The sequence below is a fragment of the Panicum virgatum genome, chromosome 5N, assembly GCF_016808335.1.
Source record: "Panicum virgatum strain AP13 chromosome 5N, P.virgatum_v5, whole genome shotgun sequence".
Taxonomy (NCBI): Eukaryota; Viridiplantae; Streptophyta; class Magnoliopsida; order Poales; family Poaceae; genus Panicum; species Panicum virgatum.
The window spans coordinates 45,054,676-45,076,489 of NC_053149.1; the positions used below are offsets into that span (position 1 = coordinate 45,054,676).

A 21,814-nucleotide genomic window follows, 5' to 3' on the forward strand; every position below is an offset into this window, starting at 1 on the left:
TAATTATGCAACTCCCAAACTGGTTACTTGCAAAAGAGGGGGAAAAAAGCTACACCAATTGCTCCCATCGTAAAATTGTCCTGCATCAGGGAAAAACAAACATGTGCATCAACTGCCAGTTTGCTGGTCCGACCCGAACCCGATCCTCCCCAAGTGTTTCCAGTGTCGATGTCCGTTTGACCCCTCACCTATCGGTCGACCGCTGCGCTTGACGGACTTTCCTTTCCTTGGTCGCCACTCCGAGTCATGTGTCTCCCACTGTCTGACTGGTGGGACCGCCCGTCCTGGCGCGCGCTCCGACAGCTGCAGCTCAGGACTTTGCCGCCAAAATCGCTTGCCAATCCTCTTCCGACTCAGCCTCGACCGCATCGCGCGATAAAACCCGGGGCCGCATCCCGCACCTCATACGGGCAGCGCATTGGGATCGATCGATACCCTCAGGCCTCAGGCATGGTAGTGGCTGCGGCGGACGTCCCGCTCCAGAGCAGCGTCTCCGCCGCCTTCTCGTCCCGGCGCTCGATGCTTCAGCTTCATCCGGCGCTCGCGCTCCCCGTCGCGCCGCACGAGTTCTTCCACTGGAACACCGCCGCGCCCCGCGAGACAACCAAGAAGGCGCCGGAGGGCGACGAGCTGCTGCGGCTGTCGGACCTGGAGCGGGTCTGTTACCTCGGCGAGGGCGCCTGCGGCGAGGTCACCAAGGTGCGCCACCGCCGCACCGGCGCCGTGTTCGCGCTCAAGACGGCCCACTACGCCGGGCCCGGCGGCGCAGCGAACGAGGAGGCCGAGGCGCTCCGCCGGTCCGACGGGTCCCCGCACGTCGTGCGCTGCCACGCCGTCCTCGGCGGCGGCGGCGCTGACGCGGCCGCGTACGTGCTCGAGCTCATGGACGCCGGGACGCTCGGCGACGTCCTCGGCCGCCGGGGAGGTCGCGGGGTCCCCGAGCGCGCGCTGGCCGAGGTGGCCGCGCGGTGCCTCCAGGGGCTGGCCCACGTGCACTCCCGCGGCGTCGCGCACCTCGACCTGAGGCCCGACAACCTCCTTGCCAACTCCCGCGGCGACGTCAAGATCGGCGACTTCAGCGTGTCCCGGATCCTCTACGGCCGCGCCGGCGAGCGACGCAGGGTCTCCGTCGCCGTCGGCTCGCCCATGTACCTGAGCCCCGAGCGGTTCGAGCCCGACGCACACGCCGGGCCGAGCGGCGCCATCGCCGCCGACGTCTGGGGCCTCGGCATCACGGTCCTGGAGCTCTTCCTGGGACGGCGCCCTTTTCTCGCCCCAGGGGTGAGGCCGTCGTTCGAGATGCTGAGGCAGGCGATCTGCGACGGGGAACCACTGTCAGCACTCGGGAGCGCGGCAGCGTCGCCGGAGCTGCGCGGGTTCGTGGCCGCGTGCCTGCACAAGGACCCGAGGCGGCGCGCCACGGTTGCGCAGCTGCTCGCGCACCCGTTCGTCGCGCGACGCCACGTCGACGAGTCGCGCCGGGCGCTGCGGGAACTCATCGCGGAGACGCTGGAGTAGGAGAGAAGCAGCACCCTTTTCGATCGAGTTGTCCAGTTAAATTTATGAAATTGATTATTCTTTGCTCACTAATTGATTTTAATTTAGAGCTCATAAGATTTTCTAATCTCTGCTGTTTATTCAACTTGGATGGGTATTTCTGCCCGCAATAAAGCTTTGGCCTCAGAAATATTTGATATCTGTTCTTATCACTCTCGTAGATGAGAATTTGCAATATATTTCAAATTCCATTCTCTCTTTTTTTGCGATAGAAATTCCTAGTTCCTGGCCACTGGCTGGCATCCACGTAGGTCCCCCACTAAACTATAGTCCATGTCTTTATGTTCTAACTAGGCGTATAGCCCGCACATTTGCGCGGCTAGTATTGAAAATTCAAAAATTTGTGTCGTTGTATCCTCACTTAAAGATTATACGATTTTTTTACCATACATCACACTGTTTATTATCGTAAATTATGTTTTATTGTTAGTTAAAACAATTCAAATATGATTTACCTATAATAACAATTTGATTTGTTGAGCTTCAATAATATTATGCATATAATTATTTTTATTTTTCTTTCATTTTGATTGATTGTTGTTAGCTTTTGTTTTTATTAATAGTATATGTTTGTTACTGATACATAGCTAAATGGTATTTTATATTTAATTTTTTATAATGGCATTGATGGGTGATTTTAATTAGACACAGGTGTATTTTAGGCTAATTTTTATCTTAATGGCTGTGGTGGGTAATTTTTATTTTTCTATTTTTCTCCGATTAACGTGGGAGTTTCTACGCCTTGAGAGCGAACGTGGAGGCTCCGTTTGTTGGCAAAATAATAAGATAATAGATTAGAAGAACTGTCACACCCGATTTTAAGAAGAAAACCGAATGCATAACTATATGTATGCTATGATCAAGTTTCATACATATAGAGACATTATAAGTGAATAGTCAGTAACAGTATCACGTAAAAGAGAAAATAAAATAATTAAAAGACTATTAGAGTTATACAACTTATCCTGGAAACGAAGGCTTCAAACTTCACAGGCAATCGACTGGGGGTTGCGTACGCCTAGAACTCAGCAGCATCTTCAACAGACTTCATACACCTTTCCTTTTGAGCAACAGTAAGCAAGGGTGAGTACACTTATGGTTGGTACTCAGCAAGACCACAAGAAATAACCAGAAAGTGATTTAATTCCATCTTTAAATTAAATTAATCATGTGAGGGTCCAAGCCGCTCTTGACCGTGAGCACGGCTAACCGGTTAGTTTTAACTCTGCAGAGGTTGTACATTTTCACCACAATTCGCGTAAAAGTTCCGAAGAACTTTGAACCCAACCATGCAAGTGCGGACCAAGCACCATATCACACTTCCTTAGATATGACTGCATAGGGACGCTACGAGGCTTTTCCAAAGAATCACTATATGTACGCACTGGTCCCTTGCTTTCTGCGGTACCTCAGAAGACGAAGCTTCCTTCACCTGCTCCTCAAAGCTCGATAACCCAAAAATCCACCAATCAAACACCCCAGGCACGACATATAGATCATCTAGTTACTTAGCCAAGACCAGAGCCATATGGTATTGTGGTTGTACGGTTTTCTTGGGTGGTTCTCCATGTTCCAATTAAATCAAGTATTCTCATAAATAAGCATAGATATAAGTATGGTTAGGGTCACTTGCCTTTCACCAACGAAAAGCTACTCTTACTGCTCTTCAGCTTTTGGTCACTTGGAACTCTTGATCTTCAATCTTCAAACAACGATCCTTCTACTCAGAGCAAACATCGGGCAACCATACAAAGCAAACAACAAGATACAATTAAGAACAATACACCAAAACAAAAGAAAAGTTTTAAAAGAGCGCACTAAAGGATAGGGCTCGCTGCTACGGTTACGAGGGCGCAAGAAACATGGAAAACAAAACTAAAACGGCGATTCTATAGACTAAACGGTGCTTCAGGGATCTAGTCGCGATTAACTATAGAGTTGAAGACTAGCGGGAAAGATTTGCAAGACATAGCAAACTATGCTCACAGAGGATAACAAGGTCATAAAGCTATTGCACACATTGCAAGGATCACGTGAGCACGAGAATCGATGAAAACGGAGTTAAAACGAAGAAGTTATGGCTAAAACAAGGTTCTAAGGACTTGTTTGCGATAGATTTAAACTTCCAGGGGCTAGCTCTAAAGAAATCAGGGGCTAAAATGAGATTAAACCTAAACTACAGGGGCTAGCGAGCAAAAACTAAAGCTTTGGACAGCGGGCTCGATTTTAGAAAAGCTCAGGGGCTAAAACAGAAAATAAAGGGATGTTTTGTAAATATTTTTCATCAGCAGTGGACGGAGGGTTAATTTCGGAAAACAGAGGGGTTTATTTGCAAAACTGCTCGGTTGACCGGTACTAGGTTTCTTTGACTTGAATCAGATCTAATCTGATCCGTTGGATGAGGATCGAACGGCTAGGGTTTAATGGGGTGGACTGGTGGCAGCGCAAGGCTGCCGGCGGCGGCGCATCGCCAGCGTATCACGTCTACGCAATTCTGGCCCCGATTCAACTTGGGTCTTGCTCTGGGAGCATGCGTGCGGCACGATGAACGCGTCTAGGGCAGCGGCGATGGCGAGTAGCCCCGGGCGGAGCAGAGAGGAAAGGGGCGTGCGGCGTGTCTCCCCTCCACACAGAACTCCGGGCGACTCAAGCACGACAGGGAGGCAGCGGAGCGGCGAAACATGAACGGCGGCCGAGCTCGAGCTTCAGCAACAATGGCAGCTAGGGTTTGCGCGAGCTAGAGGTGGCTGCTTCCGATCGATAGGGTTCCAGGGGGGTGCGGGCGCCTTTTATAGGGCGGCCGGGGCTGGCTTGGCGTGCGTGCCAAGGCGCAGCGTGGGGACGCGCGTGCAGCAGCGGGACTCGGCGAAGTCCGCACCCGACACGGGAAGAAGAAGGCCCTGACAAGCGAGGGCCGCGTGGCAGTGAGCGTGAGAGAGGGGAGGGAGGGGGCGTCGGGCTGGGCCGGTGGAAAGGAGAAAACGGGCCGGGGGCGGAGATATGGGCCGAGCGGAAAGAGCGAAGGGAGAGGTGGAACGGGCTGGGCCAGGAGGAAATCAAACGGGCCGATGGTGGAGAGGTTTTGGGCCGCGGGAAAGAAAAGAAAAAGAAATGGGGTTGGGCCGCCTGGGCTGAAATGGCTTAGGGAAAAATGAATGTTTTGCATTTTTTTTTGAGAAGAAACAAACACATTCAATTCAAATTCGAATTCAAGAATTCAAATTCAAACTGAACAACAAACAATAAAACTATGGAAGGACAGCATGAATGCATAACCAACAAGCTACCTCATTTAATTTAAAAGGCAAACGATTATTTTCTTTATACTAAATTCCCTGTAACGATAATAAATGTTGACAAAATTTTAAAATTATGAGAAAATTATTGTTTTAATTTTAATTTTAATCACATCCTGAAATTCAAAAATTTCAGGGTGTGACAAGGACTAAATATAAACTAATTATAAAACTAATTGCATAAGATTAATTAATCCATTATTAGCACATGTTTATTGTAATGTAACATGGTCAAATCATAAACTAATTACGTTTGACGGATTCATCTAGTGAATTAGCCTCCATTTAAACAATTAGTTTGTCTAGTTAAATTTATGAAATTGATTATTCTATGCCCACTAATTGATTTTAACTTAGAGCTCATGAGATTGTCTAATCTCTGTTGTTTATTCAACTTGGAGGGGTATTTTTGCTCGCAATATAGGTTGCTTTAGCCTAGAAATTTTTGAAAATTGTTCTTATCCCTCTCGTGGATGAGAATTTGCAATACATTTTAAATTCCTTTTTTTTATTTTGCGATAGAGATTCTTTCCCTTCTAAAGTTCCCTGGCCACTGGCCACTTTTGTAGCGAGTGGATCCTCTAGCGTAACTTGTGACTCACGAATCTATACGGTTTGAGCTCTGTTATTTTGGATCCAAAGGCTAAACTTTAAACCATATCATATCAAAAAAATTCTTAGTATTTAGAAGTATTGCAGAACCCGTGACTAAACTGTAAGACGAAACTAATAAGATATATTAATTCATAATTAGTGGATGGTTACAAGGGAAAAAGAGACTTTGTTCATTATACAATCCTGCTCGACATAGGTTGGGGCCGCGAACCACCAAGCGGCCGAATGCGTGTTCGCTTTCCCAACTGAGCCAGCTCATGTGCTACCCAATTACTCTATCTTTTTGTATGGACCACTGTCCATTTTTGTATGGACCACTGTCCACACCGGAAGACCCTCCCCAGCTAATTTTGCTTCATTGACGATAAACTTCAGCCGCGAGCACGGTCCACCTTGCATCTGCAACAGAGCTACCAAAGTGACACTGTCACTGGCCAATACCGCACGAGAAGCGGAGAAGGGCACCAGTCCTGTGCCAACTTCATACCCTCGGTAGTTGGAAAATTCATCCCATAAGCCTTGCTCATCAACCTTGCTCATCGTCCTTCCACCGTACTGAGAATAAATAGAAATTCGCTCAGTGATCGGTGTTGGAAAATTGTCAGACATTCAAGAATCAAGAGGCGCACAACATTTCAAATTTTAAAGCTGTATTCGACAGGTGAAGAAGTAATAATGTAACTGTTGACATTCAAAATTGGCACCAACCGGTCTGACCTCGGTCTGACCGATCGAGGCACTGTGGCCTGTTCGGCAGAGACCGACCGGTCCAGGTAGAGTCCGAGTACAACTAGGGTTTTTTATAGATTTAGATCTGTAAACAGGATTTCTTGCGGGATAAGTCCACCCCACCCTATAAATATAAAGGGTCACGGCCGATTAGGGAATCCAATCGAACAAAATCAATGCAAACTCTACTTTTTATCCTCTTCTCCAAACCCTAGCTTTTCCAACCCCATCTACTGTTCTTCATTTGTCTCCGCGATGTTTGAAGGCATTCTAGCTGGCCTGCCGATCCTAGAACAACCCTACGTGCGTCGTCCCGGGTTTGCGTTCGTCGGCCGTCGCCGATTCTTACCGGCGACCGGTCTGACCGGTCCCTTAGACCGGTCTGGCCGCTCCACGCAGGAAGAGCTGCATCGAGCTCTTTTTCGCGCCGCATGATCTCGGGCGTTCGTGTGTTGACCGAGATTTGCGTCAACAGTAACATTCAATTCGTAGAAGGTCCGACAATGATCGCTCAGGCCAACCGCACGAATCTAGTCTGTCGTGTGTGTTGGCGTTCAATCGTTGATCCCAGGAGTAGTACAGGAGAGATTGGACATGAGGGGCGGTCCCACCAGTCAGCCTCTAGGAAATGCGTGGCTTGGAGTGGCGACCAAGGAAACATCAGTCAAAAGCTGTAGTCACTAGTCAGTACAACGGTCAAAAGAAACGGAAACCGGAAGCGCTTTTGCAGTTTTGCGACCGGATTTGGATTACTAGGGTGACACGTTCTTATTAATGGACACAACGTTAAACAATAAGCTTGGTTCACTAACAATAAAATTCTCTGAAATTTGATCACTCAAAAAAGTTTGTGCCTGTATACACGATATATACACCCTTTACAAAACAGTATACACGAGCCTAATCAAATCAAACAAATCATCATGTACTTGCAAACCAACGCCACTCTACTCGCGAGACATGTTATTAATTTTGTAGTCCTACCGTCACTACCTCCTCTGGAAGTTGAGCTTCATGATGGCGAAGCCGAACAAGAAAGCAAAGAACACGGCGAAGGCCACGACCATCGCGGCCACCAAGCCCAGCCAGCTGTGCTTGAAGCCGAAGTAGTTCTCCACGAAGACGTTCACAGGGACGGCGTCGTCCATCGGCGTCGTGATGTTGCCGAACTGCGACACGACCAGCCCGTACAGCGTCCACGCCACGGGGCATGCCCAGCAGTACCACCTCCACCAGATCGGGACTTTCTGTACGTTACAGGGCCAAAAACGGCAATGATCAGAGCTACACATTTGGCGAGAAGATTGGCACTGGGTGAGGACGGATGACGGAATTACTTACTGGTCGTGGGATGATGAACCCGGAGAAGATGTTCCAGATGCCATAGAACGCGGAGGAGACGATGGAGGCGACGTGGTAGCTCGGCGTCAGGCCGACGGCCATCATGCCGTAGAATGTGAAGTAGAGGAAGGTGAAGTACATGAAGAAGAGGTACCAGAAGAACTTGGTCGCCGTCCATTCGAACCCGATCATCGAGTATACTATGATCCCGTATACGGTGGCCTGGGCCAGGGTGTATGGGAGTTCAATGGTAACCTGCAACGGATGGGTTTATCGGTGTCAGTGTTGGTGGTCTCTAAAACAAAGTGCAGGGAATTGATATAAGAGGGCCACTCGCCTGTCCAAATGCGTACGGCAAAGCCGAGTACATGCCGGCAGCTCTTTCGCGGTAAAACACAGTCCGCTCCACGGAGACCACTGGCTGAACAGAGGTAGCATTCAGGACGCCGAGGAACATCACCGCAGCATACATGGACCCCATGGCGTTGAATAAATCCTGTGATTGCCCCCTGGTAATAAAGAAGCAAAAGATTCAGAAATTGCTTTGGAAATGTTCACATGCTAGATATGTGCAATGTGGCACAGTTGCTTACATTTTACCACCAAGGTCCCACTGTCCCAGAAGACGGTGCCAAAGATAAGGGCTATAACGGTAGTGAAAAATAGCCTAACGGCATTGTAAGCAGGGTTCCTCCAATAGGACAGGTTCTGCTTCCACAGGCAAGCCAAGCATTGCACGAAAAAAGATTGCGAGTACTGGTTACTGAAATGAAGGTCACTTGAACCTGCTTGGGGTTCACTCAACTCTTGTATCAAGGCCTTGTTATTCCTGTAGAACATAATGTTAAAATCACGGTTATCATGGTGTAGCAGTGACACCAAATGAAATGTCGGGAAAGTAGACACGTACTGGTTATGAACTTATCACACATAGCAGTTCTATTAAACAAAGTGTTGATGGTGGTAGCAAAGTTAAAAAAATCTCAACAATGCAAAATGACTCAAAACTTTTCCCTTGCCAATATTCAATCTGTCAAATTCACACCAGTAATATGTGTAGCGGTTTGTGAGAAAAGTATGAGTGCAAAATAAATGCAAACACACATAGAATGGTGACTCTATTGAATAAATAAGGGTGATATGAAATCACTCATTAAGATGTGTAGAATAAATATATTTCAAATTACAAGGCAAAATCACCAAAGAAATATTTGAATTTTTGAAAATTGTAGCAATTGATTCAAAATTTAAATTCAGAATACAATATAAAAAGTCTGAGCTTTCACTTATAGTGCCAACCATTAACGTTTTAAATTTTAACACAAACAATATCCAAGTACACCAAGATGCTTTTACGATCAAGTTATAATGCTAAAATAATTTAGATAAAATATTGAAACCTAAAGAATGCAAAAGAGTACTTCCACTATTCTTGTTTCTATTTGCAAAGATCACAAGAGCCATCATTTTGCAATTTAACTTTGCCATAGTAAAATATTTTTAAATAGATCAAAACAGAAAAAATACCATGGATGTATGTATAAATTTCTTAGAGAGGGGATAATGTATTGTATAATATTTTGGCTATCTGCTAGAGAAGTCCACTCTTTAAGGCTACAGTGCTTATAGACTTGTGAAAGCATGTATGTTTTCGATGCAACTATAACCTGTGATCTAAGACATTTCCATATTTGATGTTAGTTCTTCCATTGAAGAAAAATGGATATGGAAAACAGTTAATAGGACGGTTGTAAGTTACTCACTGGTAGAGTTCAGATTTCTGGTATAGGTCACTGAAATCAACACCTAATATCTGTTCTTGAGAGACTGTTGTTACTTCTAACATCCATGTTGCTGGATTGTAGCCATCTTTAATTTTCCGTACTCCTTGAATTCCCTGGACAATATGAAGCATTATAATAAAATTAGTAATCCTGAAGAAGTATAGAAAATTTGGAAATTCTTGTAATATCACCACACCTCAAAATATTTAATCAGCTCAGAAGAATAATGGCCTAGTGGACCAACATAGATCTCTTCTCCTCCTCGCTTCATAAGGAAAAGCTGCAACCATTCATCAAACATGTTAGACTTTGCACCGGAGCTTCATGTTTGTAAAACCAAACACGATCAATTAAATTTCACCAATTCAGCCTCCTTATCCAGATGCAAAGTAATTGTAAGGAGAAATCACTGGAAAGTACAACATTACGCCATAAGCTCACCTCATCAAATGCTTCAAATATGTCAATGCTAGGCTGATGAATTGTGCAGACCACAGTTCTACCTGTATCAACAGTGTTCCTCACAGTCCTCATAACAATTGCAGCTGCCCGGGCATCAAGGCCAGAGGTTGGCTCATCCATGAAAATGATTGAGGGATTTGCAACCAGCTCTACAGCAATGGTCAACCTTTTTCTCTGCTCAGTTGACAGACCATTCACACCAGGAAGTCCCACCAAAGCATTTCTCAACGGCTTTAGCTCCACAAGCTCCATAACCTCCTCGATGAACATCTGCACGCATGAAGGTAAGAAAATGTTGTCTAATTTATCAAGTATTGACTGAAGTTGGGAGCAGGATCTATTCTGTTTGACTGACCTTTCTAGTGTTTGAATCTACATCCATAGGAAGGCGGAGCCACGCTGAGAAAAGAAGCGACTCATAGACTGTCACCTGTGGTGAGTGGATATCATTCTGTTCACAATATCCTGATACACGTGCAAAGGTCTCTTGTTTCTTTGGGTATCCTGAAATGCTGATGTTTCCTTCAATGTAACCACTGGTCTTTCTACCAGCCAACACATCCATTAGAGTTGTCTTGCCAGCACCACTGACACCCATCAGTGCGGTCAGCACTCCTGGTCTGAAAGATCCACTGACACCTTTGAGGAGCTCTAACCGGTTCTCGACAACACCATGTGTTTTCATTTCCTGAATTTGAGTTCCATCAAAAGGTTAATTTGTCTTAGAGTCAATGGCTCACTATTGATGATATAGAGAAGTAATTTCAATATTTACCTGTGGCATGTCAACAAAGTACTTGATATTGTTGAAAGTGAGCGAAAGCGGCGCAAATGGAAGGACCATACCCCTTTGTGTAGTGCAAGAATGATTTTCAGCAGTTGCTGAACCAGATCCAGTGATGCCAACTATTGCTTGATGGGTATTTCCCAGTGCCAAGCTATCTTCAGCCAGAGCATTTCCGTTGAGGTTTGCATACTTCTCCTTCAGTTCCTCTTCAGATATTGAGGGATGGGACTTACCATATGCTGCAAACTCAAAACAAAACCTTCTTAATTTTAGGTATTTCCATTATCTAAAAAATGAGCAAACCAGTCTTAGAGGAACTCACGCTTCAGGTATCCTAGTGCAAGAGTGAAGAGACAATTGAAGAGCATTACAAATCCAAGCAATGCGCCTAAGCCAATCCCGTACCACTTTGCTTCTGGGAAGACTCCACGGGACTTGAGGGATTGCACACCTAGAGTCTCATTTGAGACAGAGCTATTCAAAATTTTGTCCCAGCTGTGCCCCAACATCTCATTTACTGATATGGCATTCTGGGCGTACATCAACGGGGAGATCCAGTAGCCCCATATCCACCACTTCTTCACTTTATCTGTCAATTCAGAAACAAAGAAGCACTGCCTTATGAAAAAGCAGCAAAGAGTAGTACTATAGAGAAAAGGGTGAGGTTATTCTTTTGTTTAAAGGGGTAAAAGGGTGAGATTATTCTTTTTTTAGGGGTAAAAGGGTGAGATTATTCTCTCTCTCTCTCTCTCTTTTAGAAAAAGGGCTATGGTTGTACCTCTTACTAGAATATATCCACCCAAAACCATAAAGATTAGCAGCATAAATGATCCAAACACGTTTGCAACAATCATGTTCCTTGCTGCCCCACCAACAAATCGGAAGAGTGATGCTGCCATTTGGTTGACTGCTAACAAAATGAGATACTGCTTGAAGAACCTAATAATCAACAAAACTAGGAGGGTCAAGAAATGACTAATGAATATTTGGTTAACAAGCTGACCTAAATCTCTCTTTAATCTCACCTGCCTGCATTTGGATCAAACCCAACGACATAGTATGCCATGAAAACAAACCCACCAACCTCAACAAAAGAGATTGGGATCTTGAGGACCCATGTGGGTATGGTGTAGGCCCATGCTGGAAAGAATAAAAGATCTCTCTGCTTGAAGAACACTGGCAGCTTAATGATGGTGAGTGCAAGCTCAGATAATCCATTGAACATGATCATCATCACCGCAAAGAAAAGTGCGCCCAGGTAGATACCCCCATCAGTCACTGAGTCTCTGTGCATCTTTGTTCGGAAGAAGAGAGTCATTGCTATTGTAGACACCATCATCATCTGACATATCAGAACATCAATAAGTTGGGAACTGTAATTATCCACACCATCTTATAATTGAACTAGAGTCTCCAATAACCTGCAAAGTTCTGAAGATGTAGACGAAGGAATTCCTCTTCATAAGCAAGATCTCCCGGTCGATGTTTGCTTTCAACAGCTCCCTGGCACTGACACCATACCTCGAGGTGGTCAGAGCAGCGGGATGGTTCTTCCTCTTGTCAAAAGGAACGGCTAGCTCGTTTGCTACAGCTCTCCCAGCATGGAAAGACTGGAACGCGCATGCAAATTCCTTAACCGACACATATCGGTATGGTTCGTCATGCCGTGCCCAGTACTGCTTCTGATCTTTCCTGGAAGTCACCTGCTCAGCAAGGCCATGGAGATTGTTACAAGGAGGAAAACATATGGTTTATTTCAGAAGAAGGTGGCTGATTACTTACTTCTTGCAAAAAGTCAGCCGCGCCCTTCCTCTCAGGACACTTGAACCCAAGAGACAAGAAGAATTCGAGCACGGTTTCTCGAGGCCCCTGATACACAATCTGCCCGTCCGAGAGCAGTATGATGTCATCAAAAAGGTCATATGTCTCGGGTGCAGGTTGCAGCAAGGAGACGAGGGCTGTGCCACCGAGAATGTGGATAGCCTGTCTAAGTGACTTTATGATCTGAAATGTAGTCGAGCTGTCAAGCCCAGTCGAAATTTCATCCATGAAAAGCGCATTTGCTGGACCAACAAGCATCTCACCTGCAGGATTGTAGCCAATCACAACAGTGCCCAGTAATAGCTATTATAATTCTAAATTAAAGTTAATGTATAATTTTTACAGAACATGAAGAAGAGTGATGTATCTATGTAGCAGGAGAACAGTTCAACGCAAACTGCTGAAGAAAAATGAAAGGAAGTACATGGCCAGTATAAGATGAACGAGAAAACCAACGACAAAAACTTTATGCTGATGCGCCAGTGCGCCACGTATGCAGGAAGTGACTGCGGTAAACTGAAAGGAAGGTCATCATCTACTGGAATTATGTCTAGCTACCTGTTGTGACACGCTTTCGTTGACCACCAGAAATGCCCCTTAACATCTCATCCCCCACCATTGTGTCTGCGCATATTTCTAATCCTAATATCTGCAATAACAGATGTATTAATGTTGAATAATGGCAATAAACTTTTTGGTAACTAAATCTGAAAACCCTCCACACTTGTAAGTCAAATACCTTCAGTATATAATCAGAGATCACATTGGCCTCTTGTCCCCGCATTGCGCAAGCCTAAATAATATAAGCAAAAGAATAAGCATGTCCTTATTTCCTACTGTACATGTATGTAAGCTATCATGAAAGATATAACCAGAATCACCAAATATCCTTGATTTATCTAAAACGAACTGTAAATTCATGCCTTCATGAATGCGTCGATATCGGCATCGGGCTTGATGTTTCCCACCTTCTCCCGCCTTGAAAGCTCAGTCAGCATATCTGCCAGCATAACAGGAACTTGATGAGTACATCAATTAAACATGCTAATCCCGCAGAAAAATTTGCAAGCAGCTGAAATGGATGCATGCCCATCGTGACTAAATTGTTCAGACTTCGGAATCGTACCAAAGCGACTGCCAACACCTTGACAGCGTGCAGAGAATTCAAGCGTCTCCCTGACAGTCATCTCCCCAATGTGAAGGTCATGCTGGCTGATGTACGCTGCTGTCCTCTCCGGCACAAACTCGTCCATCCCATGCCCATTGTAGGTCACTTTGCCTGACACCTGCTCATTGTTTCGGTTTATCATTTTGTACTACTAAGTTGATGTGCCAATCAATTAATTGTGGATATTTGACTTATGAGAGAATGGTGTCGATGCATGCATCCGTAATTATGGCAAAACTTGTGATTATATAAAGTTACTTTTCCGAACCTTGAGGTCTTTATCGAGCCTCCCGGCCAAGGCGAGCAGCAAGGTGGTTTTGCCTGAGCCGGGCGGGCCTAGCAGCAGAGTCATCCTGCAAACGCAGTGACCGTCAGGATTCAGGAAGGATGCGCATAGATTGATACGGCCTGACCCCTCACTCTCCAACCAACAGCAAAAAAATCTAACTCGAGACTCAAAGCTCGATTCCGAGAGAGGACCTGCGGGGCTTGACGATGCCGCTGACGTCGTGGAGGATGGGCATCGCCTGCTTGCGGCTGCGGCGCAGGTGCAGCGCGCTGGCGACCTCCTCGAGCTTGTTGGTGATGGAGTTGAGGACGGTGGGGAGGCCGCTGGTGCCGACGCACACCTCCGCCTCCGCCTTGAGGTGCTCGAACCGCACCTCGATCGTGGGCATGTCGATCCCGACCCTGCACGTCGGCAGAAAGGAGCGCAAATCGTCAAGCAGCTGCAGCGCATGCAACTCGCCGGCGCGGCAGCGCACCATGCATGCGTCCATGTCCTAGCTGAGCCGCAGGACGGCGAGCTCAAGCTGCATGCGAGTCCAACAAGAGCACGCACCGCTCGACGCGCTCCTTGAGCTTGAGCAGGAAGCGCTCGTTGTCCTCGTCGGCGACGCGCACGAGGCGCTCCAGCAGCGCCCGGCGCTCGCGCGGGCCGAGGTCGAGCACGTCCACCACCTGGTGCGCGCCCGCCTCTGCGCCGAGCGGGAGGATGGCGCGGCGGACGCGGTCGCAGGTGGGCAGCCGCTCGAGCGCGGCCCACCGCAGCGCCTCCTCGTCGTCCTCGTCCCCCCTCCGCGACGAGGAGCGCGAGAAGGCGTCGGGCGCGCGCCACCACGCCGAGGACCCGGACCGGGAGCCGCTGTCCAGGCGCATGCTCGCCACCTTCTGGATCTCCGCCGCCGCGTCCATGCCCGCCGCGGCGCGCGCTAGCTACCCAGTACCCACAGCCGCGGCCCGCCCGCCAACTCGCTCCGCAACCCCGCCAACCTCCCGAGCAGCCGACCGAGACGAGAGAGCGAGCCCCCGCGTGATTCGTGTGGTTTCGCGGCGTCTCTGCCGCAGGTGTTTTCGCGGGGTGCGAGGACGCTCTCCTCTCCCGACGTGGTTGGGGATGGAGAGCGGAGGAGGGAGGGGTTGGGTTTTTGTAGGCGGCGCGAACAGGAAGGAGGAGCCGCGGGCGCCAGCGGCGTCGCGTACTCAGGGTTCACCAAACCGGTGGGAACCGGTCCGGCTCGATTCCGGTTTGGACCGGTACCAAATCGCCTCAAATTCAAAATTCAAAATTAAATTCAAAAAAATGAAAAAATCTCAAAAAATTTCTAAAAATACTTCAAGGTGCGACGAATCTAATGATGTCAAATTTTCTCAAAAATTCGTTTATTTAGTATAGTTTGCGGGGATTTGAAGTTAAACAAAAAAAGCGTACATACAAAAGTATACAAATACAATGTAAAAATAGTAAAAAAAGGATTGGAGTGTTCATTTAGACTAAAACATATTATACAAACATTCATTTAGTATACTTTGCGGGCATTTGAATTTAAAAAAAAAATTTGAATTTGGCCGGTTACCAGTCAAACCGACCGGTATACTGGTACGAACCGTTTACACTGCGAATTTTAAATTCAAATTTGACTTGGACTGGTACCGATCGATTTTCGGCCAAACCAGTCCGATATATCGGTACCGGACCCTCCCGGTTTGGCCGGACCGATTGGTAAGAGAAACCCTGCGCGTACTGCGTCGGGGGGCCTTACGCTGTCGGGGGGAACGCGACGGTCACAAGCCCTGGGCATGGGTGCCTGGGTGGAGGACGCCGGCATCAGGATTTGGGCGAGATCGCAATCTGTTTTCAGCTGTGCGCCGGTTGTGTGCGACACGGCGACCCGCGCCGTCGCTTCTTGCTACTCTAGAAGGCTACTGCATTCGCTCTGCGCTCTGCTCGGGTGGGGGTGGGGGCCGGCGGTTTCGGGGCGCTGAAAGCTACTTCGTACTTCGTAGAAAGGAGCGCCGGTGCTAGACGAACTTGGGGCACCGCGCCACTGGGCTATTTATTATTCATCACTGATTCGGTTCAATGCAACGCGCCGCATGCACTCGCTCAACCCTCACACTACAAAATCGTCTTTATTCAAAAAAAAAAAACACTACAAAACCGTCTCTAACGACGGGCGAAAGCCACTCATCCTGTAATGGGGGATTGGGGAGTATGTGTATATTACTCGCTCGTGCTTCTTTCATACGATGTGTGGTTTTGATACCACAGCAGGATTTTCAGCATCACTAAGAGCAACTCCAGTGAAGTAATTAAATTTGAGTGAGTAAAATTTATTTTAGTCACTCATTTTTCAAGTTTAGTCATCCAAAATATAGTCTCTATTCCAGCAGCACTGACTAAATAGACTAAAAAATAATGGGCTCTATTTTTTTAGTCTAAGTAGAGAGTGACCAAATTAAGAGGGTGAGAGAGGAAATTTACTCACACCTCATTTTAGTCACCCAAATAGAGACCCTGTTGGAGATGGAAATTTGAGCAAAATAACTAAAATATGAATTTAGTCATCAAATAGAAATTCTGCTGAAGTTGCTCTATCAGTATGAAAGTAGGATTACAGCCCACTTCTCACACCTATCTTCTCAACACTCGCCTGTGTATCTGCCCCTCCCTCCACTAGTAATTTGAACATACAAATGTGTTTCGTTACTTTTCCTCATTTTCAAAAATCAATTGTATGAAAGAGCATTATATATTGGTTCTATGTATGTGTACTGTTTCAAGATTTTGGAAACATTGTGTTCCACATTTGTGCATAAAATTTAATTTCTACAAATTGTTATCTTAGATTATATAAAATGCTGAATAAATTCTGAATTAAGTTTAGAAAATATTTAGTTCATACGAAAGGTGTTATACGTGCCAAAACGTCAACTGCATTTCCCGGCCTAGAGGTTTTCGTAATGAAATATTTTTCAAATTTTTAGTTCACATAAAAGGCAATAAATCATAGATCTAGTAGGAAAAACTGATCTACTAAGAAACTACAAAAAAATACTGAATTGAAAAAGACGACGACGACGACGACATCATCGTGGAAATCCCGGGTCCACCTTGTCCTGGGCCGTTTGAATCTATCTGCTGTGCAGACAAGCTGCGGTTTTTTATTTTTATATTTTTTATTTTCGTTTTTTTACAAAAATATATTTTGTTTTTGAAATTTACAGGAATATACTCCGGCCGCCCCGCTGCCGGGCGGCTGGGACCTGGTCGCCCCGCTGCGGGGCGGCAGGGGTTTTTGTGCAAAAACTTTTGCGAAAATATTTGCGCGCAGGTCCCTGGAGGCCGGTCGCCCGGATTGTAGCATGTAATATTACGAAGGTATTTGTGTAGTAAGATTTCTTGGTTGCACTAGATTGTAGCATGTAATATTACGAAGATATTTGCACCAGATTGTAGCATGTAATATTACGAAGGTATTTGTGTAGTAAGATTTCTTGGTTGCAGTTCTAAATGTATAGGTTGGTTCAATTAGATTGCTCACTGAATGTAGTGTACTGAAAATAGAAAGGTAGTTACGAATCATAAATTTTCGGTTTGCTTTACGCAACAGAAATCAAACCTAGGGCCCGCCAACCCGGCTCGTTGCTTCATGATTGCTGCAGTGCAAATCCGATGTGATTACTACGTGATGAACAGTAGTAATTAATAGTAATATAATAATATTAAAATGGGTGGGGGAGATGATGATGTCATGTCAGATAGCTGCAGTGTCGGTGCCGAATGCGAAGTTGCCGCAGAGTCGCTCCGGTCGCCTGGCAGTGGCCCCCCGGCTGCCGGGCGACCGGCCCTTAGGAACCTGCGCGCAAATATTTTCGTAAAAGTTTTTGTACAAAAGCCCCTGCCGCCCCGCAGCGGGGCGACCAGGTTCCGGCCGCCCGGCAGCGGAGCGGCCGGGTATATTTCTGTAAATTTCGAAAACGAAAATATTTTTTTTTTAAAAAACGAAAATTAAAAATAAAAAATTAAAAAAACCGCCAGACAAGCTTAACGGCTTAATGGGCCGCTCGACTTGATGCCTACAAAACTGTCCACGGCCCGATTTGATGCCCACACATCGGCGAGCAGCTTCCCCACATTCCGGTTCTCAATCCACCCACCCACCTGCGGCGGCGCAAGAAGAGGGGGAAGCGAAGCGGAGGCGACGCGATGTCGGCGACGACGGCGGCGGTGCCCTTCTGGCGCGCGGCGGGTATGACCTACATCGGCTACTCCAACATCTGCGCCGCACTGGTGCGGAACTGCCTCAAGGAGCCCTTCAAGTCCGAGGCCGCGTCCCGCGAGAAGGTCCACTTCTCCGTCGCCAAGTGGACGGACGGCAAGCAGGAGAAGCCCAGTGAGTGCCCTGCCGCTCCTCCACCCGATCCGTTCATGTCCCGCGTTCTTGATTCGGTTCGATGCGATCTGCCTCGTTATTATGTGGTGCGGTTTGATCCTAGGGTTTGCGAATCCGGTTCCTGAGTTTGGGCATGGATCCAGGGCTTGTTTGATAGATCTGCTGTGTTTGATTTGTGCGGTAGGTCAAAATGTGATGTGTAGAGGGAAAATAATTAACCGGGGGCGTAAGATGCAACCAAGGTCAACTTTCAAGAATTTCATTTTCTTGTTTTCGGGAAGGGATAAACTCGGTAAATTGCCTGTGAAATGTTCCGTTCTTTGCATAGTGGTTGCTTGTTTGTGTTCCATTTGGATTGCATGTTGCAATGTGAAATGTTATAAGAAAGGGCAGCATTCATTAAAATGCAATCAGCCAATCACCTAGAACAAAGTAATCCCAAACTGTTGGTTGTTTGCCAAACATGAATACATCGCATGATGAATCATAAATGTGTGCTTCTCAGAATCTCAACTTTAGGGAATAGTAATATGATGAGAGATTTGTATTTGACGATGAGACAAGAGAGCTGTACCTTATCATAAGGATTAAGGGTCGTGTTAAAACTTATTGAAAACCATCAATAGTATTACCGTTATGCTTGGAAGTGGGATGCACATCCTTGAAGTAATTATGTTTTTACAGGGAATAACTCAATAACATAGTGATGTTAACTTTGACCAAGTCATGGCATTTGTGATACATATCTTGTGTCATTGTGCCAAAAATCTACCTGCAGGATAGCTACTGATAATGTTGTTGATTCATGTCCCTGAATGACCATGTTGCGATTAATTCCAGTTTAACCTTGTGATGTGTATTTCAGCTAAACATGTCAATGCACACAGGCACACTGAGCACGCAGGAAACATGATGATGGAAAAATGCTTTGTCACCTTTACTGTTTTAGTACTTAATAATTCTGCAAATTCCTTGGAATTTGCCAATGTCTTATTTTTGTGATGTAAAACTTGAACTATGGTGGCAAAGGGATGCATACAACTTTACAATTGCTCTATAAACCCTGAGTTAAACATTGTACTGCTTGCAATATTGTATTAGAATCTGTAACACGGGATATCTCAGTTAAAAATAAGCACAATTGGATTGATAGCATTTTGCAGATTTGAGGTAACAAAACTGTAGAAGTAGAGTGATTTGAATTTTTCTGGCAGTTATGTTTGGCTGCTATCATTGCTCTCTTGATTGATTGCTTGAAATGGTGCACCTTGAATCAATTTTATTTCAAGTAATTAGCGATCTGTTTGATATTTTAGAATACTTGTAATAGGTCGCTTATAATTTATTGTTATGTTGGTTGTTTCTATTTGTACCATCCTGAAATATGAAGCGGAATCATGTTTATGTTGCACACGTACTTTGATACTAACTTTGTTGTTTTTGTTGCAGCTGTCCGCACGGAGTCAGATGAATAAAAATCTGGTGCCATGATGACAGTCCTTTCTATAGATGTTTTGTTTTGAAGTGTTGTTGCAAGATTTGGAACTTGCTGTTTATCTGGCTTGATTTTATGGTCAACACTGAAGAATAAATACTTTTTTCAACAATTGATCTTTTTGAACAATGCCATGTCGTTACTGTTTATAATTGCACTTGCTGTACTCTCAATCCATCGTGTGAACTTACGGAAGTTTGTGCAATTTGGTATCAAATATAGTACTGGCTATCTCAAATTTGCCCCCCTATAAAGTTTTTGGAGAAGTAATCTGTAGGAAGGAACAATGTTTTCTCATTCTTTTGCTTGTGGCATTTGGGATCTGTGGTTTCAGGAGGCTCAAAGCTATGTGAAATTATGGACCTGAGCTATAATTTTCGTTTCTGTTCCTGGCAGCTGCACTGTTGCTTACCTGGCACGGGAAAGTTGTTGAATGCAGAGTATATTGGATTTGCCCCATTAACACCCATTATGCACGTTTATCTCATGTGCAACCATGTATGAATGAGCCTACATATTCATCCGGTGATCTCTTTTCCTGCTTTCATGGTACGGTCGCCGTCAACAGCTCTACCATCAAATCTATAGCTCCCTTTAATTTTGAACTCCAGCCGTAGCAAGTCCCAACTACATACTAAATGCAAACCCGTGATTTTTATCTCGCGCAATATTTTCATCATGAAAAACAACTATCCAAACATGTATGCACACTGATTTCATATCTAAACTTAACGGTCGTTTATTGTTCTTCCTTAATGATTTTTCTGGACACTAGAAGTCTAGAACTCTTTCTCTTATCTGGTTTTTTTTCCTGATGCTGTAACATCTCAGATAGTTTAGTTCTCCATGTCCCCTTTTCGATTTTCCATTTGGGGGGGGGGGGGGGGGGGGGGGGCAACTCCATATTTTTCATGGAACTTCTCTAGGGGTGCTCTAAAAACACATGTTTTAGACATCCGCATGAGGTTGGGGTCACCCACTAGTACTCGTTATACAACTTACCGGTTCAAAAAAATTGAACCCGACTGCTGCCCCCTTCTCCTATGCCGCCCCTTCTCCCCATGTTTCCTCTCCCGCTACCGCCCAAACCCTAGGTCTGCCCTCCAAGTTTCGTCGCCTCCTCTTTCATACGGAATGGATCCCCGAGACAATGCTCTCCCTTCCAGTATAGGTATTGTGGCCTAATTCCTTGTAATCCCCTTCAATTTTTCTTCTCCCTCACTGCAAATCTCCATGACAGTAACCTCTGCTCCTTCGTTGAGGGGTCGGGCGCCCTTCATCCCGCTGGTGTTAGTCATGGGAAAAAAATAGAGTGCACCCTAGGCGCATGGAAGCTCCCGTGTGCCCCTAGCCACGGTGCGTGACAGCTGTGCATCCAAATCATCTGACGGTGATGCTTCCGGTTTGTTTTTCCAGCCTGCAGAGATCGGCTCGGCTTCAGCGCCGTCCAATTGAACCGGGACGGCATCAGGGCCGGGGCGCAAGGGAGCTTCCGTGCGCCCGGGGTGCACCCAATTTTTCCTCATCAGTCATATGGCTGCTGTACAATATCCAATGTCTTCTTTTTTTTATTTTCTTTGTTCTGAGAAATCGGTTCGGCAATGGCTTTTTTTTTTTTGGACTCGGCAGTGGCTAGATAGACTATATGTTTAAAAGTCAACAGATGCAGAATCCTCGTATGTGTACCCCTTTAACACTTGCATACCAACTTTTCTTTCCTTTTTTTTTTGCGAGGATTGTATGTATACTTTTCGGTAAGCTGCAGCAAACGGTTTCCATCTCCTGGTGAACCAAGATAGCTTGAAGTCAACGCAGAGTTGCCGACGGCTACTAGAAGGTCAAACTATGATTACTCTGTCACATTTCATCCGATATTATCGTTGTGATCCACAGCCACTGTTGACAAAAAGGCTCCCGTGTGCTTCCTTACAATCTCTATTGATATATATATACTCCCTCCATCCCAAATTATTAGTCGTTTTAGTTTTTCTAGATTTATCCATTTTGCTACGCACTTAAACAAAATACATGTGTAGATACGTAGTAAAGTCTATGAATCTAGAAAAACCAAAACGACTAATAA

At 45.8% G+C, this 21,814-nt stretch overlaps 2 protein-coding genes across 2 annotated transcripts; one reads left to right on the forward strand and one right to left on the reverse strand.

Annotated features, from left to right (window-relative positions):
• Positions 1–403: 403 nt before the first annotated feature.
• LOC120676320 (mitogen-activated protein kinase kinase 9-like) lies at positions 404–1,673 on the forward strand. The gene has a single exon (XM_039957555.1). The coding sequence runs from the start codon at positions 451–453 to the stop codon at positions 1,516–1,518; it is 1,068 nt and encodes a 355-aa protein (XP_039813489.1). The 5' UTR covers positions 404–450; the 3' UTR covers positions 1,519–1,673.
• Positions 1,674–7,005: 5,332 nt separating this feature from the next.
• On the reverse strand, positions 7,006–13,912 carry LOC120674170 (ABC transporter G family member 35). The gene is made up of 19 exons (XM_039955308.1): positions 13,829–13,912; positions 13,519–13,678; positions 13,316–13,392; positions 13,132–13,185; positions 12,951–13,041; positions 12,354–12,655; positions 11,993–12,274; positions 11,597–11,913; positions 11,350–11,510; positions 10,894–11,160; positions 10,560–10,810; positions 10,140–10,472; positions 9,764–10,054; positions 9,519–9,602; positions 9,302–9,435; positions 8,122–8,367; positions 7,876–8,047; positions 7,539–7,793; positions 7,006–7,444 (listed from the first exon to the last, which is right to left on the reverse strand). Exons 1-19 carry the CDS (start codon positions 13,910–13,912, stop codon positions 7,187–7,189), a joined length of 3,819 nt encoding a protein of 1,272 aa, XP_039811242.1. The 3' UTR covers positions 7,006–7,186.
• Between the last annotated feature and the right edge of the window lie 7,902 nt (positions 13,913–21,814).